Here is a 22,402-nt window from a genome sequence, read left to right as displayed (position 1 = left end):
TACCGCAGTCATTGCCAGGATTTCTTCTCAGGTTGGTTTGCCCCACAGAGAAGTGAGGGTTGCAGTTTGTGTGATCTACAGTAAGTATGCATTTATAAAATATACACTACCAGTCAAAAGTTTGGACACACCTGATTGAATATACTATGTTTCTCATGATCTTAAAGCCATTTTGATCTAAAGGCTTCTGCTTAAATGCTTGAAATTTGTTTCTTAGACAAATATAAATAGTGAAGTTGATCCTATGTATGAATTTCTTTCCAAAGCCTTTGCCTTTCCTTCAAGGCAAAGGGCGGCTGCTTTAAAGAATCTAAAATATAAGATAGTTTTGATTTGTTTAACACTTTTTTGGTCACTGCATAATTCCATTTGTGTTATTTCATAGTTTTGATGTCTTTACTATTATTCTAAAATGTGAAAAATAGTAAAAATAAAGAAAAATGCATGCGTCCAAACGTTTGACTGGTAGTGTAAATACAAACATTTAGATATATTTTATTCATACAGGTTCTTCTTTGCCCCGTAGCAAGCTGTGGTGAAAAGGCAAGCTCTGTGCATCGAAACAAACAGACCTCGGGACATCCAGTCAGCCTGGCAGGCCTCGACACACGTGATCTTTAAAACGTTTTGAGACACGTTTCAGTTCCTTCTTCCTGTCAAACCCTCCAGCCGCTGCAACAACAATTTACTTTGAACTAACTAGGATCTGCTTCAGGAAACAGCTCAAACCCCAGTGAAGGGTTTTGTGTAAAAGCAGCCGTCTTTGAAGCGTTATCCTCTCTGCAGCATCATGTTAGTTTGCACGTACGCTACCAACACACAGCAAACACAATGCTTGATTTGCCTCTGAGAAAATAAATCGACCTTGTTGTTTTTGTTTATTCGTTTCAAATCATTGCGCTGTATTTTAGGAAACGAAATGTGTGAAGTTTTCAGTAGGAAAGAATCTAGATTTTCTCTCTCTTTCCCTCTATCTATCTATCTATCTATCTATCTATCTCTCTCTCTCTCTCTCTCTCTCTCTCTCTATATATATATATATATATATATATATATATATATATATATATATATATCTATGTCCTATGTTATTATTCATTGTGTACTATCTGACAAAGCAGTTCTAAAAATGTATCTAATTCTAATAATATAATAATAATATAATATGTCAGGTTATGAAATATCTGTTTCAAATATTACCGTACGCTGTACTAAAAACCTCATTCCTCAGAATCTTACTTCCCATATTTCATGAGTGGTGATGATGTCATCAGAATTAGGTCTGATTAGCGGGTCAGCGGTTGTTTATGGAAGAGGGTGTGTGTGTGTGTGTGTGGGGGGGGGGGGGGGGGGGGGGGGGGTATGAACGAGTGAGGAAAAGGGCGGATGATTAAAGGAGAGGAAGGCAGGAATGTGGGCCAGCAGGGTGCGATAATCTTTCTCTCTGCCATATATCCCACATGGGAGAGAGAGAGAGAGAGAGAGGGAGAGAGAGAGAGAGGGAGAGAGATTAGGGAGGCTGTATGATGTATTCTGACCCATATTCTCACACTCACACACACACACACACACACACACACACAGTGATGTTTTGTGACCCACATACTACCTCATCTAAATACACTTCCTAATTTAATACTGATGTGTGTGTGTCTAGAGTGACAACATTGAAATGAGTGCACTGCCTGTGTGTGTGTGTGTGTGTGTGTGTGTGTGTGTGTGTGTGTGTGTGTGTATTGCAGTAAGACAGAGAGACACTGTTACAGCACGATACAGTGTGAATGCCATGTTACAGTCCCAATATCGTTGTAATGTAATAATGTTATAACAATGTGACTGACTGGCCTACATCTTAGACGAACACCAGTGTACTTTGCGTTTTTTTCTGTCAGGGGATGCTGGGAGCTCATTGGTCGAAGGTGAATACCATTTTCTTTTCTTTTTTTTCTTGCATTTATTTTTCCAGGACAGGGTTTCTGGGCACACACACACACACACTCTTTTTTCAGCAACTCCCTGCTTCACTTTCAGACACTTTTATACACTCACACCTGGCAGCTGCCCAGTGTCTCCTGCTGCTCCAGCTCTAATGGAGTGCTTTGCTCTAAAGGACGGCAGAGGGCATTTCTCATTCACTTCTCCCCACCTGGATTTTCCCAGCCAGTCTGGGATTCGAACCAGCAACCTTTGTGTCACAAATCTGCTTCTCTGACCTCCGGGCTTCTGCAGGCGAACATCATGGCTCCCAGCTCAGGAGCTTTGTTGCGTACTGTCTTGTATCTCTCTGTCGTCTTTCCTGTCTCTCTACACTATCTAGTAAAGCAGAAATGACGTAGAAATTATTTTTGAGAGATTATACTGCCGTGCAGCTGCATTGGTAAGAGCAATACTGTGCATTCACTCTAGTTTGAGTTTTTAGACTATTCTAACAGTGCTTTCAGACGTCTACTCCTTGGTGACTGTAGACAAACACTCTCTTAACCAAGGTTCGAAACATGGAAGATTTTTCCAATATTACTTACGTGCAGCAGACAAGACCATGGTGGACATCGGCATGGCTCGTTTTTTTTCCTTCAACGCCTGCGGTGGCTCTGCAGATGCCTCTACCTCCGCCTCAGGCTAGATGCTGTTTCAAGGTAGACAGCTCATCAAGATGAGTGACAAGTGTTGGGGTGGAAACTTGTCCAAGGGAGGACGAGGAGGGCAGGAGGAGACACACACTCTGCTGACTCAAGGCAAAAAGTTGCACATTGTAGCTTTAAGTGAGAGGTCGATTTATATGGCAACGTTAGTGTGTGATGTTGGCTGGTGGCTGTTGAAAGCAATTATTCTTCAAAATTGAGAGCTTCTAAATGTGAGCAAAGTCTGACCACACCTATAACTGCACATCCATTAAAGGGCTCTCTCTCTCCCTTTTTCTTCTTTCTTACTCTTGGTTGAAGGTTTGGTGAGCACAAAACGCCACGCTCCCCATTTATACACATACATTTTCATCCAGTACAATGATATTCTGCTGCTGGCCGCACTTCTACCCTAAGGTCCCTCATGCAGGTCCATCATTAGAAACACGTTTCACAGCCAAGCTTTGTTCAAACCCACAGAACTTTATTTTAAATTCTAGGGAAGATCCCAAGGTTTCCAAAGATACCAAATATGTCATGCTGAATAACAGTGTCATGTGTATAAAATGATGCAAAAACATCAAAATCTTCTTCCATTTGTTCTAATGGTGCAACCATAAAAAAATGCCACCTTGGGTTTGAATATTTCACTCAGTATAAGCAGCTGTAGCTTCAGTGAAGCGCTGGAACGAGCAGATACACCTGTAGTGTTTAGTCTACCAGCCCTACAGTAAGATATTTAAGGGGAGCTCACTAGGAGAGAAGGACGTTACTGCTGCTGGGCCAGGGCCTCCTCCTCTTTTTCTCCTCCTTCTCCTCCTCCTTTCCCCCGCTCAACTGATGATGTGACATGATGCTTTAATGGCCAACGTCCCCCTTCAACGCCCAAACCCTCCTGATGTCTGTTCAATACAACAGGAAGGACCAGAGAGGGAGAAAGGGAGAGAGAGAGAGCAAGACAGAAATTAAAGAAAGAGGGAAAGCGAGATGGGACACAGAGACAGAGAGAGAGAGAGAGAGAGAGAGAGAGAGAGAGAGAGAGAGAGAGAGAGAGAGAGAGAGAGAGAGAGGTCACAGCCGAGCTGACGTCTGTTCGACAGGACAGGGAGGAGTAATGCTTCATAAAAACACAACCATTTCCTGGGGGGAATGAAAAACAGAGTCTCAAGAGGAGTCAGAGCAAGGGAGAGGAAGGGAGAATGAAGGGATGGAGAGAGAGAGAGAGAGAGAGAGAGAGAGAGAGAGAGAGAGACTTCCTACAGTGAACTGAGTTTGGACCTCGGAAATATTTGCTGACCCTGAACTAAGTTGTGCTGTGATGAAGAGAGAGAGAGAGAGAGAGAGAGAGAGAGAGAGAGAGAGAGAGAGAGAGAGCCTCCTCTTGTCCTTTGACCAGGCTGTAGGAAGGTCGAACCTTTTCCACCACACTGCACAAGTGAGGAGATACAGTTTGACACTGTATGTCACAGCCACACCCAGAGCCTTTAATATACTGTATGTGTGTATACTATATGGGTTGGTGACTGGGCGAATACATTGGGGATTGATTTTGGAAACTCCCTTGCCAAAAAAAGATATTTGGTCATTTAAAACGTAGCCTAGTGCAAGACACTCAGGGTTTCCTGCAGTGATAGATAGCTGCCTTGACTGTGAAAACTCCATTATTTAAGTTTATTCTAATTGAGACCAAATCCATGTTGAACACAGGGTTTAATCACGATATCAGCTAGCCAGAAAGGACATTACGACTAACGAGGAGCTTACTGTTTTGGGAACAAGCATCACATTGCGTGAGAAATGTTAGTTGTTGCATCTTAAGTTAACGTTAAAGGCATAATCAGCACAGCCTGTCTGAAGAATTGGTATTAAGCTCAGTTAGTACGTAGGTTAAGTATGTTAAGTAAGTCCATTAGCAACCTCAAGTTATTTCCTTAATACAAACTGTCTTCCTCCCTGCATATACTTAACTTTACTTTTTATTAGCCTACAGTAAGGTGATATGAATTTGACTTTTAAAACGCAATGCAAACTTTTTTTTTATTTAATTAAGCTTATTAAACAGAAACGGTCATGTTTTACTTTCACCCATGGTGAGTTTTTCTGAAAGGGATGTTTTTTGTTGGACTGCTCACAAAAAAAGGAAAAAGAATGAGATTGTTTCTTCCTGCAGGCAGAGGAATATCACAATATTATCAGCATCCTGAGAGGTTCGAGGACTGGAGGTCGTCCTCCTGTACTGATGCTGCCGTCCCAGCAGCCTTCTGATGTTGAGAATACACACTCTAAAAAATTTAGTAAACACAGGATGTATTCCCAACAACACAGTGAATACAAGTTTACAAGTATTAATTATGTGTTCCTCTTAGCATGAGAGCAGGTGTCATTTTCCTAACCTTATAAGGCTGGGAATCAAAATCCTGGGCTACTAAAATCGCCTCAATTCTACAAAGCGCTGAAAAATGTCGGAGCAGAGAAAAATCTTCACTGCCAACTTTTGGTTCTTGAATGTGGAGAAATCCACTTCTCCCAGCCAGTCACCATCAGCAATTTTTTGATTGATAGTATTGTACCCATCTTTACTTGTGAGTAGCAAAGCAACAATGTGCGGTATAGGTAATGCTGGCAAAGACACAACAAACCACACTGTTGGAATGAGGAATGGGAAACTTGCTCAAAGGTAGGGACAGACTCTAGAAAAAAAAACATAAGGAGCACAATATTGAATCAGACCAATTCAGTTGTCAGTGTTTCAAGTTTCAAGTTTAATTTCCATTTACATCAAGAGTTCCAATGCATTTTTATGTAAATGGCAAAAAAAAACTTGAAACACTGATGTGCTGTTAGATAAACATGATGACCTGAGTGTAATTTTCTTGTTACTGCTATCATTTAAAAATTGTTGCATGTCTCCAAAACGTCCTTTTAAACCTGCTTTTCAGGAACGGAAAATAAAAGATCAAATGCATGTTAAATGTGAGCGATGACTGCGTCCAGAGGTGGAAACACATTCAATATCACTTAGGCTGATTGGCTTAAAATCCTGCTTTGGGGATTAAGCCAGTTAGACTATTGCAATGATGTTAATGCATCCTAATGAGCATCCTAGTCTAACTGCATTGATAATGATTGTTATGTGTAGCTGGCTTAATTAGCTTTCAGTGACAAATGTGGTAAGTGTTGTCCATTAGCTAATTACTGTATTTTATAATTGCTTTGGCTCACTGTTAACAAGTTCCAGGTCTGTATTTACTAAGCGTTTGAGGCGGCGTTAATGCAGTTGTGTGTGTAAAAAGTGCCGATTCTGATCTTCTAACCTGTGTGCACAAGCGTTGGTGTGGAAATGAGGTCGACACCTGGCAGGAGACTTTCAGCGGGTTTGTCCCAGTTAATGTGTATTTTGATTTGTATGTATTTTGTGGCAATGGTAGGGTGCAAAAATAAAGGGAGAGATTACTGAAATGGATCACTCCCATCCATTTACTAAACCAAAACGTGCATAAGTGCACATAAATGAGGATGAGATTAAAAGAAAGTATAGGTTGCCATGAGGGGAACAGCATTTTATTTTTTAGAGCTCTGCTTGCATTGTTCTTTTTGACCCTTGGATCAGGCAGAAATGTGTCTTGGTGTACAAACAGGGCCAGAAGATTGTCCTGACCTTGAGAGGAAGCATGAAGGGATGTGTGTGTATGTGTGTGTGTGTGTGTGTGTGTGTGTGTGTGTGTGTTGTTGGCACTCCAGCTGTCAGCTACAGAAAGAGGTGAAGTCTGCAGTCGTTTGTCCTGTTGCTCTGAACGGTCCATGACTAGTGAAGCGCAGCCTGAAGGAAAGTAAAGGGAGGGAGAGACGGAGGGACAGAGGGAGGGATGGAGAGGTGGGGGAGGGAGGGAGGGAGGGAGAGTGATAGAGGAAGGGAGGATGAATAGACGGATAGACATGGGCCCAGAACAAGCATGAGTCTTATAACCGTTATAGCCGTGACCAAAGAATATGTAGCTGGCTGTCTAACTGATCTCTATCCCGTGAGCATACCAGCTAACGTTAGTAACTAGCTAACAGCTAACTTGTTTACACATAGTCAGCAAACTGTTAGACCTGAGCACTTGTCTCTTTCTATTTAACAGGAAAGTTAATCAATTGTGAATGAAATACGTACAAATAAAAAACATTTGTTAGCTAACTTACCTCTGTCTTTGACAATGCCAGCTCTGCCCGTCACGGTCGTGACGTTTCAAATTGGCCCGCCTCCTCTCTATTTTGATTGGTCGCCTGATTGAACCAATCATAACAGTTTCTGACTTGAGAAGATGCTTCAATAAGCAAAACTCCCATCTGCGATTTTTCCAGTCATAAATGTCTTCAGATTTTGCTTAAAATATTCGGATAAAATCGAACCGTGAACCCAGCATCGTGTATCAAACCGGGCCGTTAGCTGAATGTACCGTTACATCCGTATATCTTATTAGCCTGGGTCCAGACTCCTGCATCCCGTCCTGCCCACTCTTCAGATGTTGTCGAGCGATTGAGAGAGTCTGGTGTTGCTCTTGTTCTCGCTCTGAGAAACAATTGAGCCAATCAGCACCTTTGTGGGTGGGACTAAAGTTTGAACCGTTCGTGCAGTGGTTTTTCATTGGTGTTTTGGCAGAATAGATTTGTTGAAATCACTCCCTTAACCAACATATTGTCTTTTTTTTATTTTTTTTTAAATTGACCGATATTCCTGGTAAAGTTGGTAAATCCGCTGGCGAACCATGGATGTAGAGGCTAACTGGCTGCACCATCAGTGTCGACTGAAGTAACGTCAGTCACTAGTGATTGGTTCGAGGAAAATCAACCCCCCCACACAGAAAACAGATAGCATGGAGGCAATCTCAGGCTAAATAATGGAGTGGAAACAAAATGACCATCCAGTCTGAATATCAGGCGAGCATCGTATGGCATTCCTGTATAGAACGTACGACCTTGAGCGACGTGGAATATTTTTTTAAACCTCCAGTAAATCTGTTTTGACTTTACTGGAAATAGATGCTGTTGCCAAACTTAATTACCCAAACCGCTGCTCGCTGGCTTGAACTGGGCTTGTTGTCGTCCCACATCAGCTTATTGAACAGCATTGGGAACTCGTGCTGGCTGGATGTCTCTGGATGTACAGTAAGTATGGTATATTTCATATTGAGGAGAAGGTGGCTGTAACCCGTAACGACAAGCTGTCAGACTGAATCAGCGAGGCTCGCTCATGCTGCTTTATAATGTATGGACCTAATGTAGAGAGTGATGCGGCGCACGCTGTAGCAGTCGATACCAGAGGCTCTTAACCTTTATAGCTTGTGACACCAAAAAATAAATGCATACTTGTGACTCCGCAGTCTGGATGGACACACACACACACACACACACACACATGCGAGATGCTAACCTTTGACACCAACAATGATTTTTTTCTTCCCCTTGTGAGTCTTGTTTCGCTTAATTCATTATTGGAGGAGGCCTAAAGGCTGCAACATTTCATTAGAAGAAAACATACCCTAAACATTGATCTATGGACATGACACATATTTATATTTACGTTTCCTAACTCATCTGGTGACCCCCCCAAAATCTTTCCATCACCTCCTCAATCTGTGATGTTCAATGCCTTCCAGGAGTCATTTTGTGATGAAGTGTTGTCATTTAATTTTTTTGGTGTACCCACTTTCCCTCAACCCGCCTCGTCTACTTCTACTTCAGTTAGTGGTTTCCTAGATTTCCCTGAATGATTTTCTACAACCCCCCCAGAGATCAGGTGTGAACTTGTTGCATTCAGCTGTGGGTTATATGTGCAGGTGGAGAGAACACAAAGGATAGCAGAGACAGAGAGAGAGTCAAGAAAAGTGACAGTTGCATCCCATACTCCAAAAGCAACATGTCTTGTGGCTGCAGTGCATTCTGGTCTATTGAGGCTACTGTTGGTGGAGAAATTGGTCTCTCTGCCTCTTCTACGATGGATTTCGTCGACTTCGGTGCAAAATGGCGGCTCTAGAAAGAAGCCTTCGCTCTTTGATTCTGATGGACTGACACCAAAACCTTTTTACCGTTGATGTTTTAGATCGCTGAACATTTTTCTGCTAATAAACTCCATTGTAGCTGCTGGAAATATGTTGATGTGACATCATGTTATCTACATTTGGCCAGTTAAAAATACACTACCAAAAAACAAAATGGGCCCTGAAATACAAGGTACATTGCCAATAGCTGTTTTTTAGTATTTTTAGGTGGATTTACCCTGATTTTAGTAGACCTAGCTATGAACCTGCTGGGTTATCAAAAGGTTTCTGGACTACTGGGTGTCCTGGTTGTCAGCACGTTGTATCGTAAAACTATATACTTTTGACGTTGACATTTCCAATCTGCCTCATGGCATAAATGTCCTTTTATGCAGCTATATCGCAGCAGTATTCTAGACAATTTGAATGGTATACTGTACAGTCGAACAAAATCAGTTGATTGTAATACAAAACTCTAACCAACTTAATTACCAGACCATTAACCTATAGACCTAACCCTAACCCTAACTTCTGACATTCGAAAAGAGAGCGATATTTTATTTTTCCACACAAGCCAAACTGCAGCAGTAGTTCTGCAAGCAGGCAGTAAAAAGTGGGACTTCTCCAACAGCTACATCTGTATGTGATCTAATTAAGCAGAAATACAAAAAAAACAGAAAAAAAATTCAAGACTTTAACCTCAGGCACACTGTGAAAAGGCTGTGAAGTATAACCTCGAGTCGTCTCTTGGCTCGGGGCTGCTGACAACCCCGGGGTGAAGAGCGAGCTGTTTGTGAAGCACTACAGTATACAGAGTAGGAGGTGGCGGCTATATAGTACAGTAAGCTTTAGTGACAAGCTGTCACAGTGAATTATTGTCTGGCTGTCGTTGCTTTATAATATATGAACATATACTGTATGTATATAGGGGCTCCATAATGTTATGTTAGGTTTGTGAGGTTTGAGCCCCAGTCCAGCCCTTACTTTGGGCAGGGAAACCACTTTCTTCCTGTGGGTGTCACAAAAAAGCCTGTTTTACTATGAGGACATATGACACATTTTATTATATAGAGTAGAAAATATTAGCTTTACTTTCCTTATATATTGACTTGCACTGTGTTTTCCACAATCCATGTCTCGGTTGTTTCAGGATTTACAGATCCTTCGTCATCCTGTCTCCTTCCCGTCATCTGCACAGATTAATTTATTTAATGAAACAGGCAGGTGGTCCCAATGTTTTGTACACTCAGTGTGAATCAGGAACGTATTCTACACACACACACACACACACACACACAGACAGGCAAACAACATTTCTCTCTCCTCTCCCTCTCTCTTCTCTCTCCTCTCTCTCTCTCCAGCTGGGTCCGGTCGCCTCAGGGTTTTGAAATATAACACTATCAACATTTATTACAATCTCTCTGCCTCTCTCTCGTCCTCGCTCTCCCAAAAGTATTACTATATGTCCCTTTTTGCTCTTTGCCTCAATTTTTTTCTCTCTCTCTCTCCGAACTTCTCCTCTTCTGTCTCCTACCACTCTGAAGTGGAGAGCATTTGATTGACACTTCTATCCAGTGGCCTTACTGGACCATGAGTGTGCACATTTTTAGTATGGGAGGCTGCAGTGGGATTCAAACCGCTGACCGTAGTTGTAACACCAGATGCGATTTCATAAAGTAAACAGTTCACTTCCATTCATTGTCTATGAGAAGTGAGTAATCGCAGGCAATATTCATATGCAAATGAGTATGACAGTCGTGGCACAAGAACCAACCACTTTCAGGCAAAAATCCGGTTCTCATTAAATTTCTAACTTTTGGAGGAGAGAATTATTACAGTTGTGAATTCTACAACCAATCTCTGTCATCTTCTAAAGATCATGGCAAACAAAATAATACATGGAAGAAGAGGCAGAGTTTGTTGGTCTGTTAGCACAATATTTTAGCTGCTAACTTTAGCTCTTGTAGGCTAAACAAGCATTGTTAACTTGCTAGTCTACCTACACCATCACATCCAAACTGATGTAGCCACTGTGCTAGCTAGCTCACTAAAGTAAAGCATAATTTCAAGATTACATTTCCCAGACGTGATCATGGATTATATTTGGGTAAAATGAAATTAAGAAAATGATAAAATACAAAATATGTCTACATAAACAAACCAAGAATCTAACATTGTGTTTGAAGAGCAAAGCTACAAGAACTAGGTGTATGTTTGTGTGTCTGTTGCTCTGTGTGTGTGTGTGTGTGTGTGTGTGTGTGTGTGTGTGTGTGTGTGTGTGTGTGTCTGTCTCTCTCTCGGGTTTGCAGAGAAAGAGGGAGGTTAGATTGTGAATTTAAATTGTTAAAATAATTACTGACTTCTCTAACAATTCTTCTGCTTATGCTCACGAGAGACACAGAGAGAAAACAGAGTTTGTGAGAGAGAAATGACAAGTGAAAGACAGACAAAGATGCTCAGAGAGGGAGAAAGAGAACAGAAACTGTGTGTGTGTGTGTGAGAGAGAGAGAGAGAGAGAGAGAGAGAGAGAGAGAGAGAGAGTTAAAATTACTGAGAGAGGGGAAGAGGCAGAGAGAAAGAGGAGAGAGGTCTGGTGGGAATCCTTGGGGGTGAGAACAACTTCCTGTTCTCATGAATCTTTGTGTGAAACCAAATCACTGTCGACAACAGGATCACAGACACAGAGAGAGAGAGAGAGAGAGAGAGAGAGAGAGAGAGAGAGAGAGAGAGAGAGGAATGGAGCGATAGGAAAACAAAGAGACTGAAATGAGAATGATACTGTGAATCATTTAAAGGTTTGGATTGTTTTCTCCCGTTTTGTATTCAGAGCAATGACAGACAGGCAGACAGAGAGAGAGAGAGAAGTTGTAAGAACGCAACAGTAAACATGTCGATATTCAGATCAGCTGTGTGAACGGAGCCAAAAACAGACAGATCCAGATAGATAGATAGATGGCAGGAAGACAGATAAAGAGATAGACAGACAGACAGAAAAAACGGAAAGACAGGCAGGCCGCTACAGACAGATGAGACATTAAACAGAGATGGAGAGCAACAGACCAGCATTGTTCTGTAATCTAATGATGATGCTGATGATGAGCGAGTGTGTGTGTGTGTGTGCGTGTGTGTGTGTGTGTGTGTGTGTGTATGTGTGTGTTTGGACTAAATGTAGACTCTAGCTCTAATTATCTGTCACACACTGAAATGGAATAAGTCCTCGGGGAGAGAGAGAGAGAGAGAGAGAGAGAGAGAGAGAGAGAGAGAGAGGGAGAGAGAGAGAGAGAGGGAGCGAGAGAGAAAGCTGGAAAGACAGGGAAAGAGGAAGAGAAGAAGGAGAGAGAGGAGGAAGAGCGGTGTAGAGGGCGAGACAGCAGTTATGTAACCTGACCCCCTGGTGCACTACTGTCTTTGCAAGGCCTGTCACTTATACACACTCACACACACACACACACACACACACACACACACACACACACAGATATAGGAGAGGCCGTTTGGGGCTTGATGCAAACTTTGCTGTTCAGACACACATATAAGAAATATTCACACTCACACATGAAATAGTCTCACATGCCTGCATACCCCTAAATACTGACACATGTAAATATATGAAACGTGTGCACATACATCAGGAAGGGGTTAGGCCTAATAAAATACACATCATGGACCGATGCAATCAGTCCTAGGACTCTAAACCTTTGTGAAAAGAGTGAATTCTTCTCTTTGAAAGAAGGTTTATTGGTTGGTTCATTTCAAAAGCTGAGAGGCTTTTGAGTGATTATTTGAATTTCCCATCCTTTGAAAATTGAATCTCTTGAAATCACTTAAAATGCAGTTTTCTGTTGTTGATAACATGGCCACAACAATGAACTATGATACAGATAAGTGTGTAAGATGTTTTCTTAACTTAAAATGATGATGACACTGAAAATGTTTATTAAGTTTGACGTCAAACTTTGATAGAAAATTTTGTTGACTGTGTTTTCTAAGTGTAAACAGACAATGGCCTTTTACTATCTAGCCAAGCTTGATCGGTGACAAACAGCAAAGTTTCAACATCATCCAATCAGAAACAAGAAAATGGATCAGGTGACCTTCCCTCTGCCCAAAACGCTTTACAACAGTGACAGATGGTGTGAGGTGATGCAAAGATCAACTCAAAATATTTCATTTGGTTACAGTTAAATTAAGTTCTTCATTCCCATATTGAAATAATGAGTAACGTGATAATATCTGTTTATTTCATTTAACTGTTACTGAGGTATGTGTTCTGTATATGGTGTCCAGCTCAGATACTGTTAGCTTATTTAGCATTGGCAGCTAATGTTAGCAGACACACGCACACACACACACACAGCATGACATCTTCCCCCCCCTCTCCCTGCAGTGAGCTCCAACCAGAGCCATGGGGAGTACCCAGACTGCAGGAGTGAGAGGGAGACGGGAGGCGAGGCGTCTCTCCTGGTGTCTCCACTGGTGGTGGCTGGGATCGTTATAGGACTCGTCCTCTTCCTCTCCTGTGTCACCATCATCGTCGGCAGCCTGCGCAAAGACAGCCGGCTGCGAAACCCGCACCTCCGAGCCAGTTATGGTGAGGGAGAGAAGGCACTTTCTACATGTTGTACTTTTAATGAACTAACCAACTGATTGATTGACTGACTCTTTAGTTTATAAACTAACTACGTGAATGACTAAACAAGTGAATTATGTCCCCCACTAATGATGCAGGCAGGTTTCATCAAAATTGGACTGGTAGTGTAGCAGTTATGGCCTTTCAAAGTTAGAAATTTTGACCTTTAATTACAGCACCTCCATCAGGCCTATCAGTGTAATTTTTCGAACACTTGAACACAGTGTTAAGTTTCGTCAAAATCAGACCTGGAGTGTCTGAGATATCACCTGAGATGATGGACGGAGAGACAGACGTACAATTTAACTGCAAAGGGGACACCTAAATGTTAAAGCATCACATGAAGCATGTCAATTATCACTCATAGGTTGTTTTTTTTAACCAATATATTACAATTTCAAACTCTGTGAAGTCCACAAATGAACCCCACATCTTCAGAAACTCTTTAGGTCTTCCCTTTGCAACATGTGTTAGTTTTTCTATAGATAAGCAGCCTGAAAGTTCCTTCATCCATTGGCTGATAGCTGGTGGTTTTTCAATTGTATGTTTTGCTTGAAGTCAACAGAAATACGCCAGTTTCTTTTTGGTAGTCTGTAAGTTACAGTTTATAGGACAGACACCAAGTATATATAGTTATTATCATGCATAGTTAGACAATTCAGTAGTTAGTTTATTGACGAGCAAACAAACAAACCTAGCCTGATGTTTCTCTCTTTCTTCAGGTCCAGATGGATTTTCCTACGGAGGCTCAGTGGGTGAACTGAGGTCCACCTGCCTGGAAGACTTTCCTCCTGGTTTAGACTTTGACTCGTACACAGAAACTCTGTCGCAGACCAACAACATGTACCCCGACTCACCTCCAGGGTAAGTGTGTGTGTGTGTGTGTGAGAGTGTGTGTGAGTGTGACAGAGAGAGAGAGGGAGGAAGATTGGCAGACAGGTAGAGCGAGGTAGAAGAGAGGGGGGCAGAAAAAGTCGACTCAGCTTATACTTCAAGTGATATTTAACTTTGGTAGAATATTTCCGGACATCTTTGGTGCTCAGCGCTCTTTGCTGTGGTGTTTCTGCACTGCACTTCCCAGAGATCACCTGTCAATCAAACTGGACTGTGACGTCTTCTTCCTTGGATTTTCTGTTGATGCAGTTTGAGTTTCTCTTTTCTTTGTCTGTTCAGCCATGGTGGCTATCACTGCTCATGCTAACTACCCAGCTCTTCTTCTATTGATTTCAAACAAACCAGAAACGTAAAACGCATCATGTTTAGAACAGCAAATCTAAAAGCTTTCAAGAACTGGGAATAGGTTGAATCACTATTATGTTATATAGATGATAAAGCGTATCAAAATGGACATGTATTTATATGGAAATGTGCATTATTATTATGATTATTAATTTAACCCTAGAATTCTGCTTTTTTCTCTGCCAGTACTCGACATTGCTTTTTAAAAAGTATGACCCAGAACATAGAATGAAATATTGGATATTGCCTGGGTCTACTTTAGCTTGTTAGTAGTTGCCTTACAGGAACAATTTTTTTTAAATTACACTGTTAAAATGAAAATGAAGTGGTGCTGACTACGGGTCCCCAGAGCAGCCAATGTTGGTGTTTGACCGTTCCTGAACTCCTGTTGATATGCGTGGGATAAAATGTTCTGAAAATGAATTAAATTAGATGAAAATGTTCTCCCAAATCACTGCAACCACACAAGCAGCCTTTCACTTCCCCTTCAAGCTGTGTGGGTAAAGCGCTCACCCAGTATATTACATGAAATTGACTGTTTTGCCTGTCGTTCTGAACCCCCTCCACTCTCTGTTTGACCCTTTCTGCTGTGGAAATTCATTCATTAGGGAGTCCTGGTACCCTTGATGTCCTTAGTACGTGTGTGTGTGTGTGTGTGTAAGTGAGTGAGTGAGAAAGAGTGTGTAAGAGATAAAATGTGAAAGACAGAGAGTAAATGGGTGTGTGTGTGTATGAGAGAGTGAGAGAAACAAGGTGAGCAAGAGAGTGAGAGTGGCAGTGTGTGTGTGTGTGTGTGTGTGTGTGTGTGGGTGAGTGAGAGAAGGAGAGAGAGAGGGAGAGAGAGAGACTGCTAAAGGCCAATGTCATGGTGTTTGTGATCTAAATGTCAGCTGGTCTAATTGGCAACTTTAATAATTCACACACATCCATCCCCTGCAGTGTGTGTGTGTGTGTGTGTGTGTGTGTGTGTGTGTGTGTGTGTGTGTGTTGTGTGTGCAGGCATGTGTCCCAGAATCAGAGCAGATCCCTCTCCTTCCACTTGGTCTCCCTTAAAAACACCCAATCACATGACCTGAATCAACTAATACTAGGTTAGATATTTACTTTTCCATTTTGCTTTTCCATTTTCTCCATTAGAAAATAGTTCATTGTCGAGCTACAAACATGATGTTTTGGTCCGACTTCCTAAAATGTCCCAGTCGCCAAAACGTCACATTTGAACTTAACGATGAGACAAATTGCCAACAAGATGCAGTGTGGATTTGTGAAATTGTGACAAAAGAAAAAAGCTGTAAACACATCATCAGTGTTGGTGATTTACAGCATCAATTACAGTATCAAAGGTTATTATTTTTGTGAATCGACAACATATGAAGACCATTCATTTTCTCACTGTCCACTAGCGTACAACTATCTAGTATCAGGTAGGACTCCTTTGTCTCCAGAAGAGCCTGAATTCTTGGAGGCTTCATGAATTCAACAGGGTGCTGGAAACCTTCCACAGGGCTTTTGATCCCGGCTGACGTCACTCAGTGCCTGCAGGGTTTCGGTGGCACATTCCAGATCCTGATCCTAAAGGTTTCTATTGGGTTGAGATCTGGAGACTGAGCTAAAGTAAATGTCATGTTCCTGGAACCATCTTGAAGACGATGGCACATTATCCTGCTGGAAGTATACATTTTTAAAAAAGACGGTAGACCGTGAAAGGATGCGCCTGGTCAGCAACAAAGTTTAGCGGTGTTTAAATGATGCTTTATTGGTACTAATGGGCCTAATGTGTGACACCAATACACCGCCTCCACCAGCCTGCACTGCTGACACCAGGCAGGATGGAGCCATTGATTCATGCTGTTTACACCTAATTCTGACTCTGCCATCAGCATGACAACAGAGACCAAGTCAAAACCTTTTCAATCATCCAGCTTTGGTAGTTATGCACCCACTTCAGCTATATATAATTAAATATTTAGTACAATTCTAAATAATTATACAGTTATTGTCTAAATCAATATGATATCAATGCGTGAATTGTTCCTTGTGTTAAAATTTCACATTTTGGCAATATTGTTTGCGATTTACAGTCATACAGCTGTGATTTTAAACTGAAATTAAATGGGAGAGAAGAGGAAAAGAGGAGAGGAGAGTAAAGGAAAGGAAAGGAAAGGAAAGGAAAGGAAAGGACAGAAAGGGGAGCTTGCTAGCTACGTCAGCACTCTGGCAAGGAACCAGAGCGTTCTGGACAGGCTGCCTGAGAGCCGGACTTTCTGGCCTGCAAAATGTGATAGCAGCCAACACACACACACACACACACACACACACACACACACACACACACACACACACACACACATACATACACATCACACATTTTGTTTACCATAATGCTAGCAAGTTGTCGTTTTGGTACACTGTCAACAAGCAGGTAGTTGCAGTCATGTGATGATCCTGCAGTGTGTGTGTGTGTATGTGTGTGTGTGTGTGTGGGAGTGTGTGTGTGGGCCACAGATGGTTGAGGGAAACTCAGAGAACTCAGATCAACAGCTCACCTACTGAGACTGTGAACGCTACGCTTCCGACACACACACACACACACACACACACACACACACACACACACACACTCACTCAAACAGAAAAACACACACTCACGGATCAGCAGCTCACCTGTGGAGACTGTGAAAGCTTGTGCTTCCGCTCAGGGAGAACTGGGCACACATCGGTATACACATACACACACCAACACACACACTCACACACCCACACATGCACTGACACCCACCCACACACACACACACACACACACACACACACACACACACACACACACACACACACCTTGTGTCCCTATCTGAATCGTGTGGCATATTAAGGAGAGCGATCCACATTAACATAAACAAACACAAGTTAACACAAACTGTAGCACAGACACCAAGTTAGGAGGTTGGTTTCTCACTGCTGATGCTGGTGACATGATTTTCAATAGTTGAGACAAAGTTTAGAATACATTAGTATGCGCTGTGGGCTCGGGGCAAAAATTCTTTGAAAGTTCATAAAATGTCGGTGAAAGAGACCCACAGCTGCAAAAACAGTCCAATAGTACCTATTTCTGACTAAAAATCTGCATAAAAATCTACATATCCCAGCTTCCAAGACTCTACATTGTATCACAATAGCAGTTTTGGTGGGAAAATAAACTGTGAGATACCGAGCTTTCAAAATTCAAATAACATGGCTGCCTCCCTCTGACTGCCCTGCTCTCTCCTTTGGACTGATTTTGGTGATTAGAGTAGAGTAGAATTTGACCTGTAATATTTTTTTCCTCAATTCTAAGGATTTTTAGTGATATAAAAATGATATTACCTTTTTTATGTGTTGCAAAAATGCAACACATGGGCTTCAATTGTCATCATTTTTCTGTATTATTCACACAACAGGCCCCATCATCACTGAATCATGAGTATCTTCATATCAAATGATGTGCGAAGTAATTTGTCTGCCTCTCTGTCATGATAAATGTGTTAGAAATATGACCTACTTTGATAAACAGTTGAGCAAAGTATTGTTTTGCTCTAACAAAAAGGAATCATGCAGCCTTGGATGGGCTACATGCTCTGTTTTAGGGTTGTTGGGAGGTTGTCTTCACTTTTGATTGTGCCACCTGTAGCAGTAGTATAGAATAGAAATGTATTGCTCTCGGTGAGGAAATTTGTTTTCACAATTTGCAGCAGCAATGCCTTGAACATACAGTACATAGTTAAACACACAACTTTTCATAGAATATACAAAAATATTCCTACAAAAAGGGAAACCTGTCGAAAGTGTCATCCATTGATGGCAACGGGGTGCAAGTTGAGAATAACGCTTGTTGCTGTGTAATATGTTGTTATAACTTTAAATAAAATAATCCAGTATTTACATTTCAGAATGTTACTGACAAGGAGATGAAGTGTTCTCAGTTCAGGATGTTTTGGGTTGATTTTGAGTCAGAGGACAGCGACAACAGAGGAGAAAACACAACACAGGATGACAGCTTTACAAGTGACGGTGAAAGTGAGAAAAAAATCCAAATTGAAAGCCAGAGAGAAAGTGAGAGTAACGAAACTGAGGACAGGCCAAAAGTGGATGAACAGTGATCTGATCTCATGAATCAACAACTAAAAAATTGCATTGGTGCGACCACAGCCTTAGAACATGGTTACACTTGTCATCTCAGTGCGACTTTTATCGTCCCATCCCAGGTCTGGACACACATGAATCGGATTTTGCTCACCTTGCCGATCACACTTGCCCTGAAAATGGCTTTTATGTCTTTCCTGTGGCTGGATTTCTTTGAATCTGTGTCTGCCTTACTTTTTCCTGCTCTCCCTCACCATCTCCGTACATTGCTTGTATGCATTGTGGGAAAAATTGTTCCTGGGATAACACTGCTACATATCATCAATCTGTGATGTTCAATGCATTGAGTTATTTGGTTGTAATTTAAGCGTTGTAATTAACTTTTTTTAATTTTACCCACCTCACTTTCCCTCAACCTACCTCGTCTGCTTCTACTTCAGTTAGTGATTTCCAACGTTTCCCAGAATGCCTTTTGACAACCGCTGAGAGAGAGAGAGAAGGCGAGAATCGTGCTGCATTGCATTCTGGTCTCTTGAGGCTATTGTGGGTGGAGAAATTGGTCTCTCTCCTTTTCTATGATGGATTTCTCCCTGTATGATTGTTGAACGTTGGTGCAAAATGGCGGCTCTAGAAAGAAGCCCTCACTCTTTGATTCTGAGGGACTGACACCAAAACCTGACTACATATTGTCTACATTTGGCCAGTTATCTATGGGAATCATAAAAAATACATCTCCAAACCACAAAATGGGCCCAGGAATGCAAAATACATCACCAATCACCGTTTTGTTTAACAGTTTTGAAGTGTTTTAGGGTCGATTTCTCCTTTTTTACGGCATGATCAGATGTAATGTAAATGTAAAGAGATGTAAAGGGAGAACGGGAAAAGTAACGCAGACTCAGATTTAGATGTATGCAGCAACAAGAGACACATAACAGCTGCTTTCAGGGCAAGTATCAACAAGTTTGATCAAATCCAATCTTGTGAATCACAACTCAAAACTTGCTGAAATGAAGTGTAACTGTAGCCTTAGTCCACTGAGACGCTAGAAAGCTGAGAAATCAGTTCAACTTTGGCATGAGGCTTATAGTACACAAACACACACACACTCAATATACACACAAAAACACACAAAGACAAACACACACACACACACCTGTGAATGCAGCATCTATACTGTTCTTTTCACAATAAACTCTACAGGCGAGCACCTCTCACAGCGGTCGAGAGCAGGGACCTGCCAGATTTACACACACACACACACACACACACACACACACACACACACACACACACACGGGACCATATGCTGCATGCTGTAGCCGGACTTGTCCCCTGTCCAGAACTGTAGAGCGTCACAGCGAACAGGAGCCAGAGGTCCTCCCTCTGTCCTGACCTGTGTGTGAGTCTCCCATAGACTTCCTTCTATCATGGCAGCTTCTGTCTTTACACCTATAATAACTTTAACTACCATAAACTAAAACAGCTTAAAATAACTGGAACTCACTGTATGCCTCCTTCATAAAGATTATATATGATGCTTTGTGATTCCTATGGGGTAATCGTTGTCCTTTCACCTAAAATATCACTGTGCTGAACTATCTGTATTTCACCCCCTAGACTTAAACATGATACTTCCTGCTCTGTCATAGAAGGAAAATACACTCCCCCCCCCCACCCACCCACACACACACACACACTCTACCTGTCACACTGTCTCAAATCCACTGTCAACTACAGTAATATTCGTTCTTACTGAAAAAACTGAAGCAGTAATTTTGCATCAGCCGTCTAACCCCTCAGTCTCGCTTCATGTGTTGAATGTGTTGCTCTCAGATGGAAGTTCATTTCAAATGAGAGAATCCATTACCATGCATTACACTGTGATGCATGTGTATGTGCATATGCTGGATTTATTCTCCTTATGCAGTTTATCCATAAATAATCATGTTGTTTTACCCCATTTTTGTACTTGCTCTGTGGGAAGTTAAAATTTAAGTTGTAGTATTATTATCAGAAACAATGACAAAATAGTTTAATCTCAATAGGTTTGCAGCCACATAAATGCATCACAATCCAACATGATTGTAATTTGTTAATTTGTCCTTTTTTGTGTGTGCAGTCATTACACAAAATGTTATAATGTCAGGTTCCTTGAAAGCTCTTTAATCTTCAAAAGTCAAGGTTCAGCAATTGAGAAAAACTGGTTTATTTTTCCTCTTAATACATGCATTTTTCATATTTTTTCAGCTTTCAGCTCTCAATTACAGTTTTAAAGTGTCAAATAGTATAATGACCAACTATATTACCTTGCTATTGAGTGAAAACATCCTTAAGTCCAATTTTTATGTTTTAATTTTTAGTTTTCGGGGTCATTTATGAGATGTGCCTGGATGTCAAACAGAAAACAGACAGTAAAACAGACAGAGCGATAAATAGAAGCAGGAACTAGTTGTGTTGCTCCCAGCATGAGTCTCAGAGGAGAGAGCTGGAATTATTTTGACTCAGCAACACCTAGCTGGTGTTATTTACCCTTAGTCGGGGGGAGACGCTCACACATACACACACATTAGCACACATGGGTGTAAAACATCACATACAACACACACATTCATTATCTAGTGTGAGGTTATGCACACACACGGGTGCACACACACACATAAACAGCAGAAAAACACCGGGGAGTGGAGCAGCCTGTAACTCCTGAGAGAGAGAGAGAGAGAGAGAGACAGAGAGAGAGAGAGAGAGAGAGAGAGAGAGAGAGACCAAACAGCCTCACACCCAACCACACTGGGAGTTACAGGGTGTTGCAACACCTCCGTAACACCCTCCACTCCCACCCGCAATCCCCATCCATATTTCCCCACTCTCCAATTTTCACCTCACTGTGCCTTATTGGCACAAATGTGACAAGTCAGTTTTCCCAAAGCAACAAAATAATCAACATAAAAAAAACAAATAAACAACCCCGAGCCTCAGTGTGTGTGTGTGTGTGTGTGTGTGTGTGTGTGTGTGTGAAAGAGAGAGATTGACAGAGAGAGACTGTTTATTAAAAATTCAGGTGAATGTGACAAACAAAATAGACTGCTTTTATCATTAAGGCAGAGAGTCATATCTGCTAAGAGAAATTAGAACATATTCCTCCACATATTCAGCTGTTGAGAACAGACAAAACAAATCAAAAGAGAGCCAGGCCAAGAGAACGGTATCAAGTTTCACCGACTACATCTTGTACCTATTAGCGTCAACATCGTACCCTTCGCATCACAGTAAAGACCACAGTAAAGACGAATGCTACACCTTTGAAAAACATATCCAGCATTATGTGGTAAAGCGCTAAGGCAGGATGAAGCTTGATTGGACAATCCTCTGCTCTTCCCTTCTCCTCTTCCTCCTGATTCGTCTACAGCCACGCTCCTCATGTCAGTCTGCATGTTAAATCAGTCAATAAACCAATCAATTAAAGGGTACAAGATGATGCACCCATTCAGCCAATGAGAGAGGAGATTGATGACTTTATCCAAAATCATAGACCATCATTTAGGAACAAGCTCTTATTTATACAGATGGCCTTTAGATCACTGGACAGGCAAGTGGTGTTTCAAGTACTATTTCCGTCCTCTATAGCAATACTGTTTGTTTGTGTGTGTGTGTGTGTGTGTGTGTGTGTGTGTGTAGGTGTGTGTATGTGTGTGATGGGCTCTGGGGACATTAGGTCTGTCTGACTGAACCTCGTCCTCATATCAAGGCTAAAATAGCTCTCCCTCTTTCTC

At 41.6% G+C, this 22,402-nt stretch overlaps 1 protein-coding gene across 1 annotated transcript in view; it reads left to right on the top strand.

The window, feature by feature from the left end:
- Positions 1 to 22,402, top strand: part of bean1 (brain expressed, associated with NEDD4, 1) — a 41,504-nt gene that overhangs the window by 16,141 nt on the left and 2,961 nt on the right. The window contains exons 3-4 of the mRNA XM_071911721.2: positions 13,032 to 13,235; positions 13,997 to 14,138. Of these exons, the coding sequence (XP_071767822.2) occupies positions 13,032 to 13,235; positions 13,997 to 14,138 (346 nt within the window). The remainder of the gene's footprint in view (positions 1 to 13,031; positions 13,236 to 13,996; positions 14,139 to 22,402) is intronic.

This window comes from Centroberyx gerrardi, chromosome 15, assembly GCF_048128805.1.
Source record: "Centroberyx gerrardi isolate f3 chromosome 15, fCenGer3.hap1.cur.20231027, whole genome shotgun sequence".
NCBI lineage: Eukaryota > Metazoa > Chordata > Actinopteri > Beryciformes > Berycidae > Centroberyx > Centroberyx gerrardi.
The sequence above is the reverse complement of the archived record's forward strand: the minus strand, read 5'-3'. Positions and strand labels throughout refer to the sequence as shown.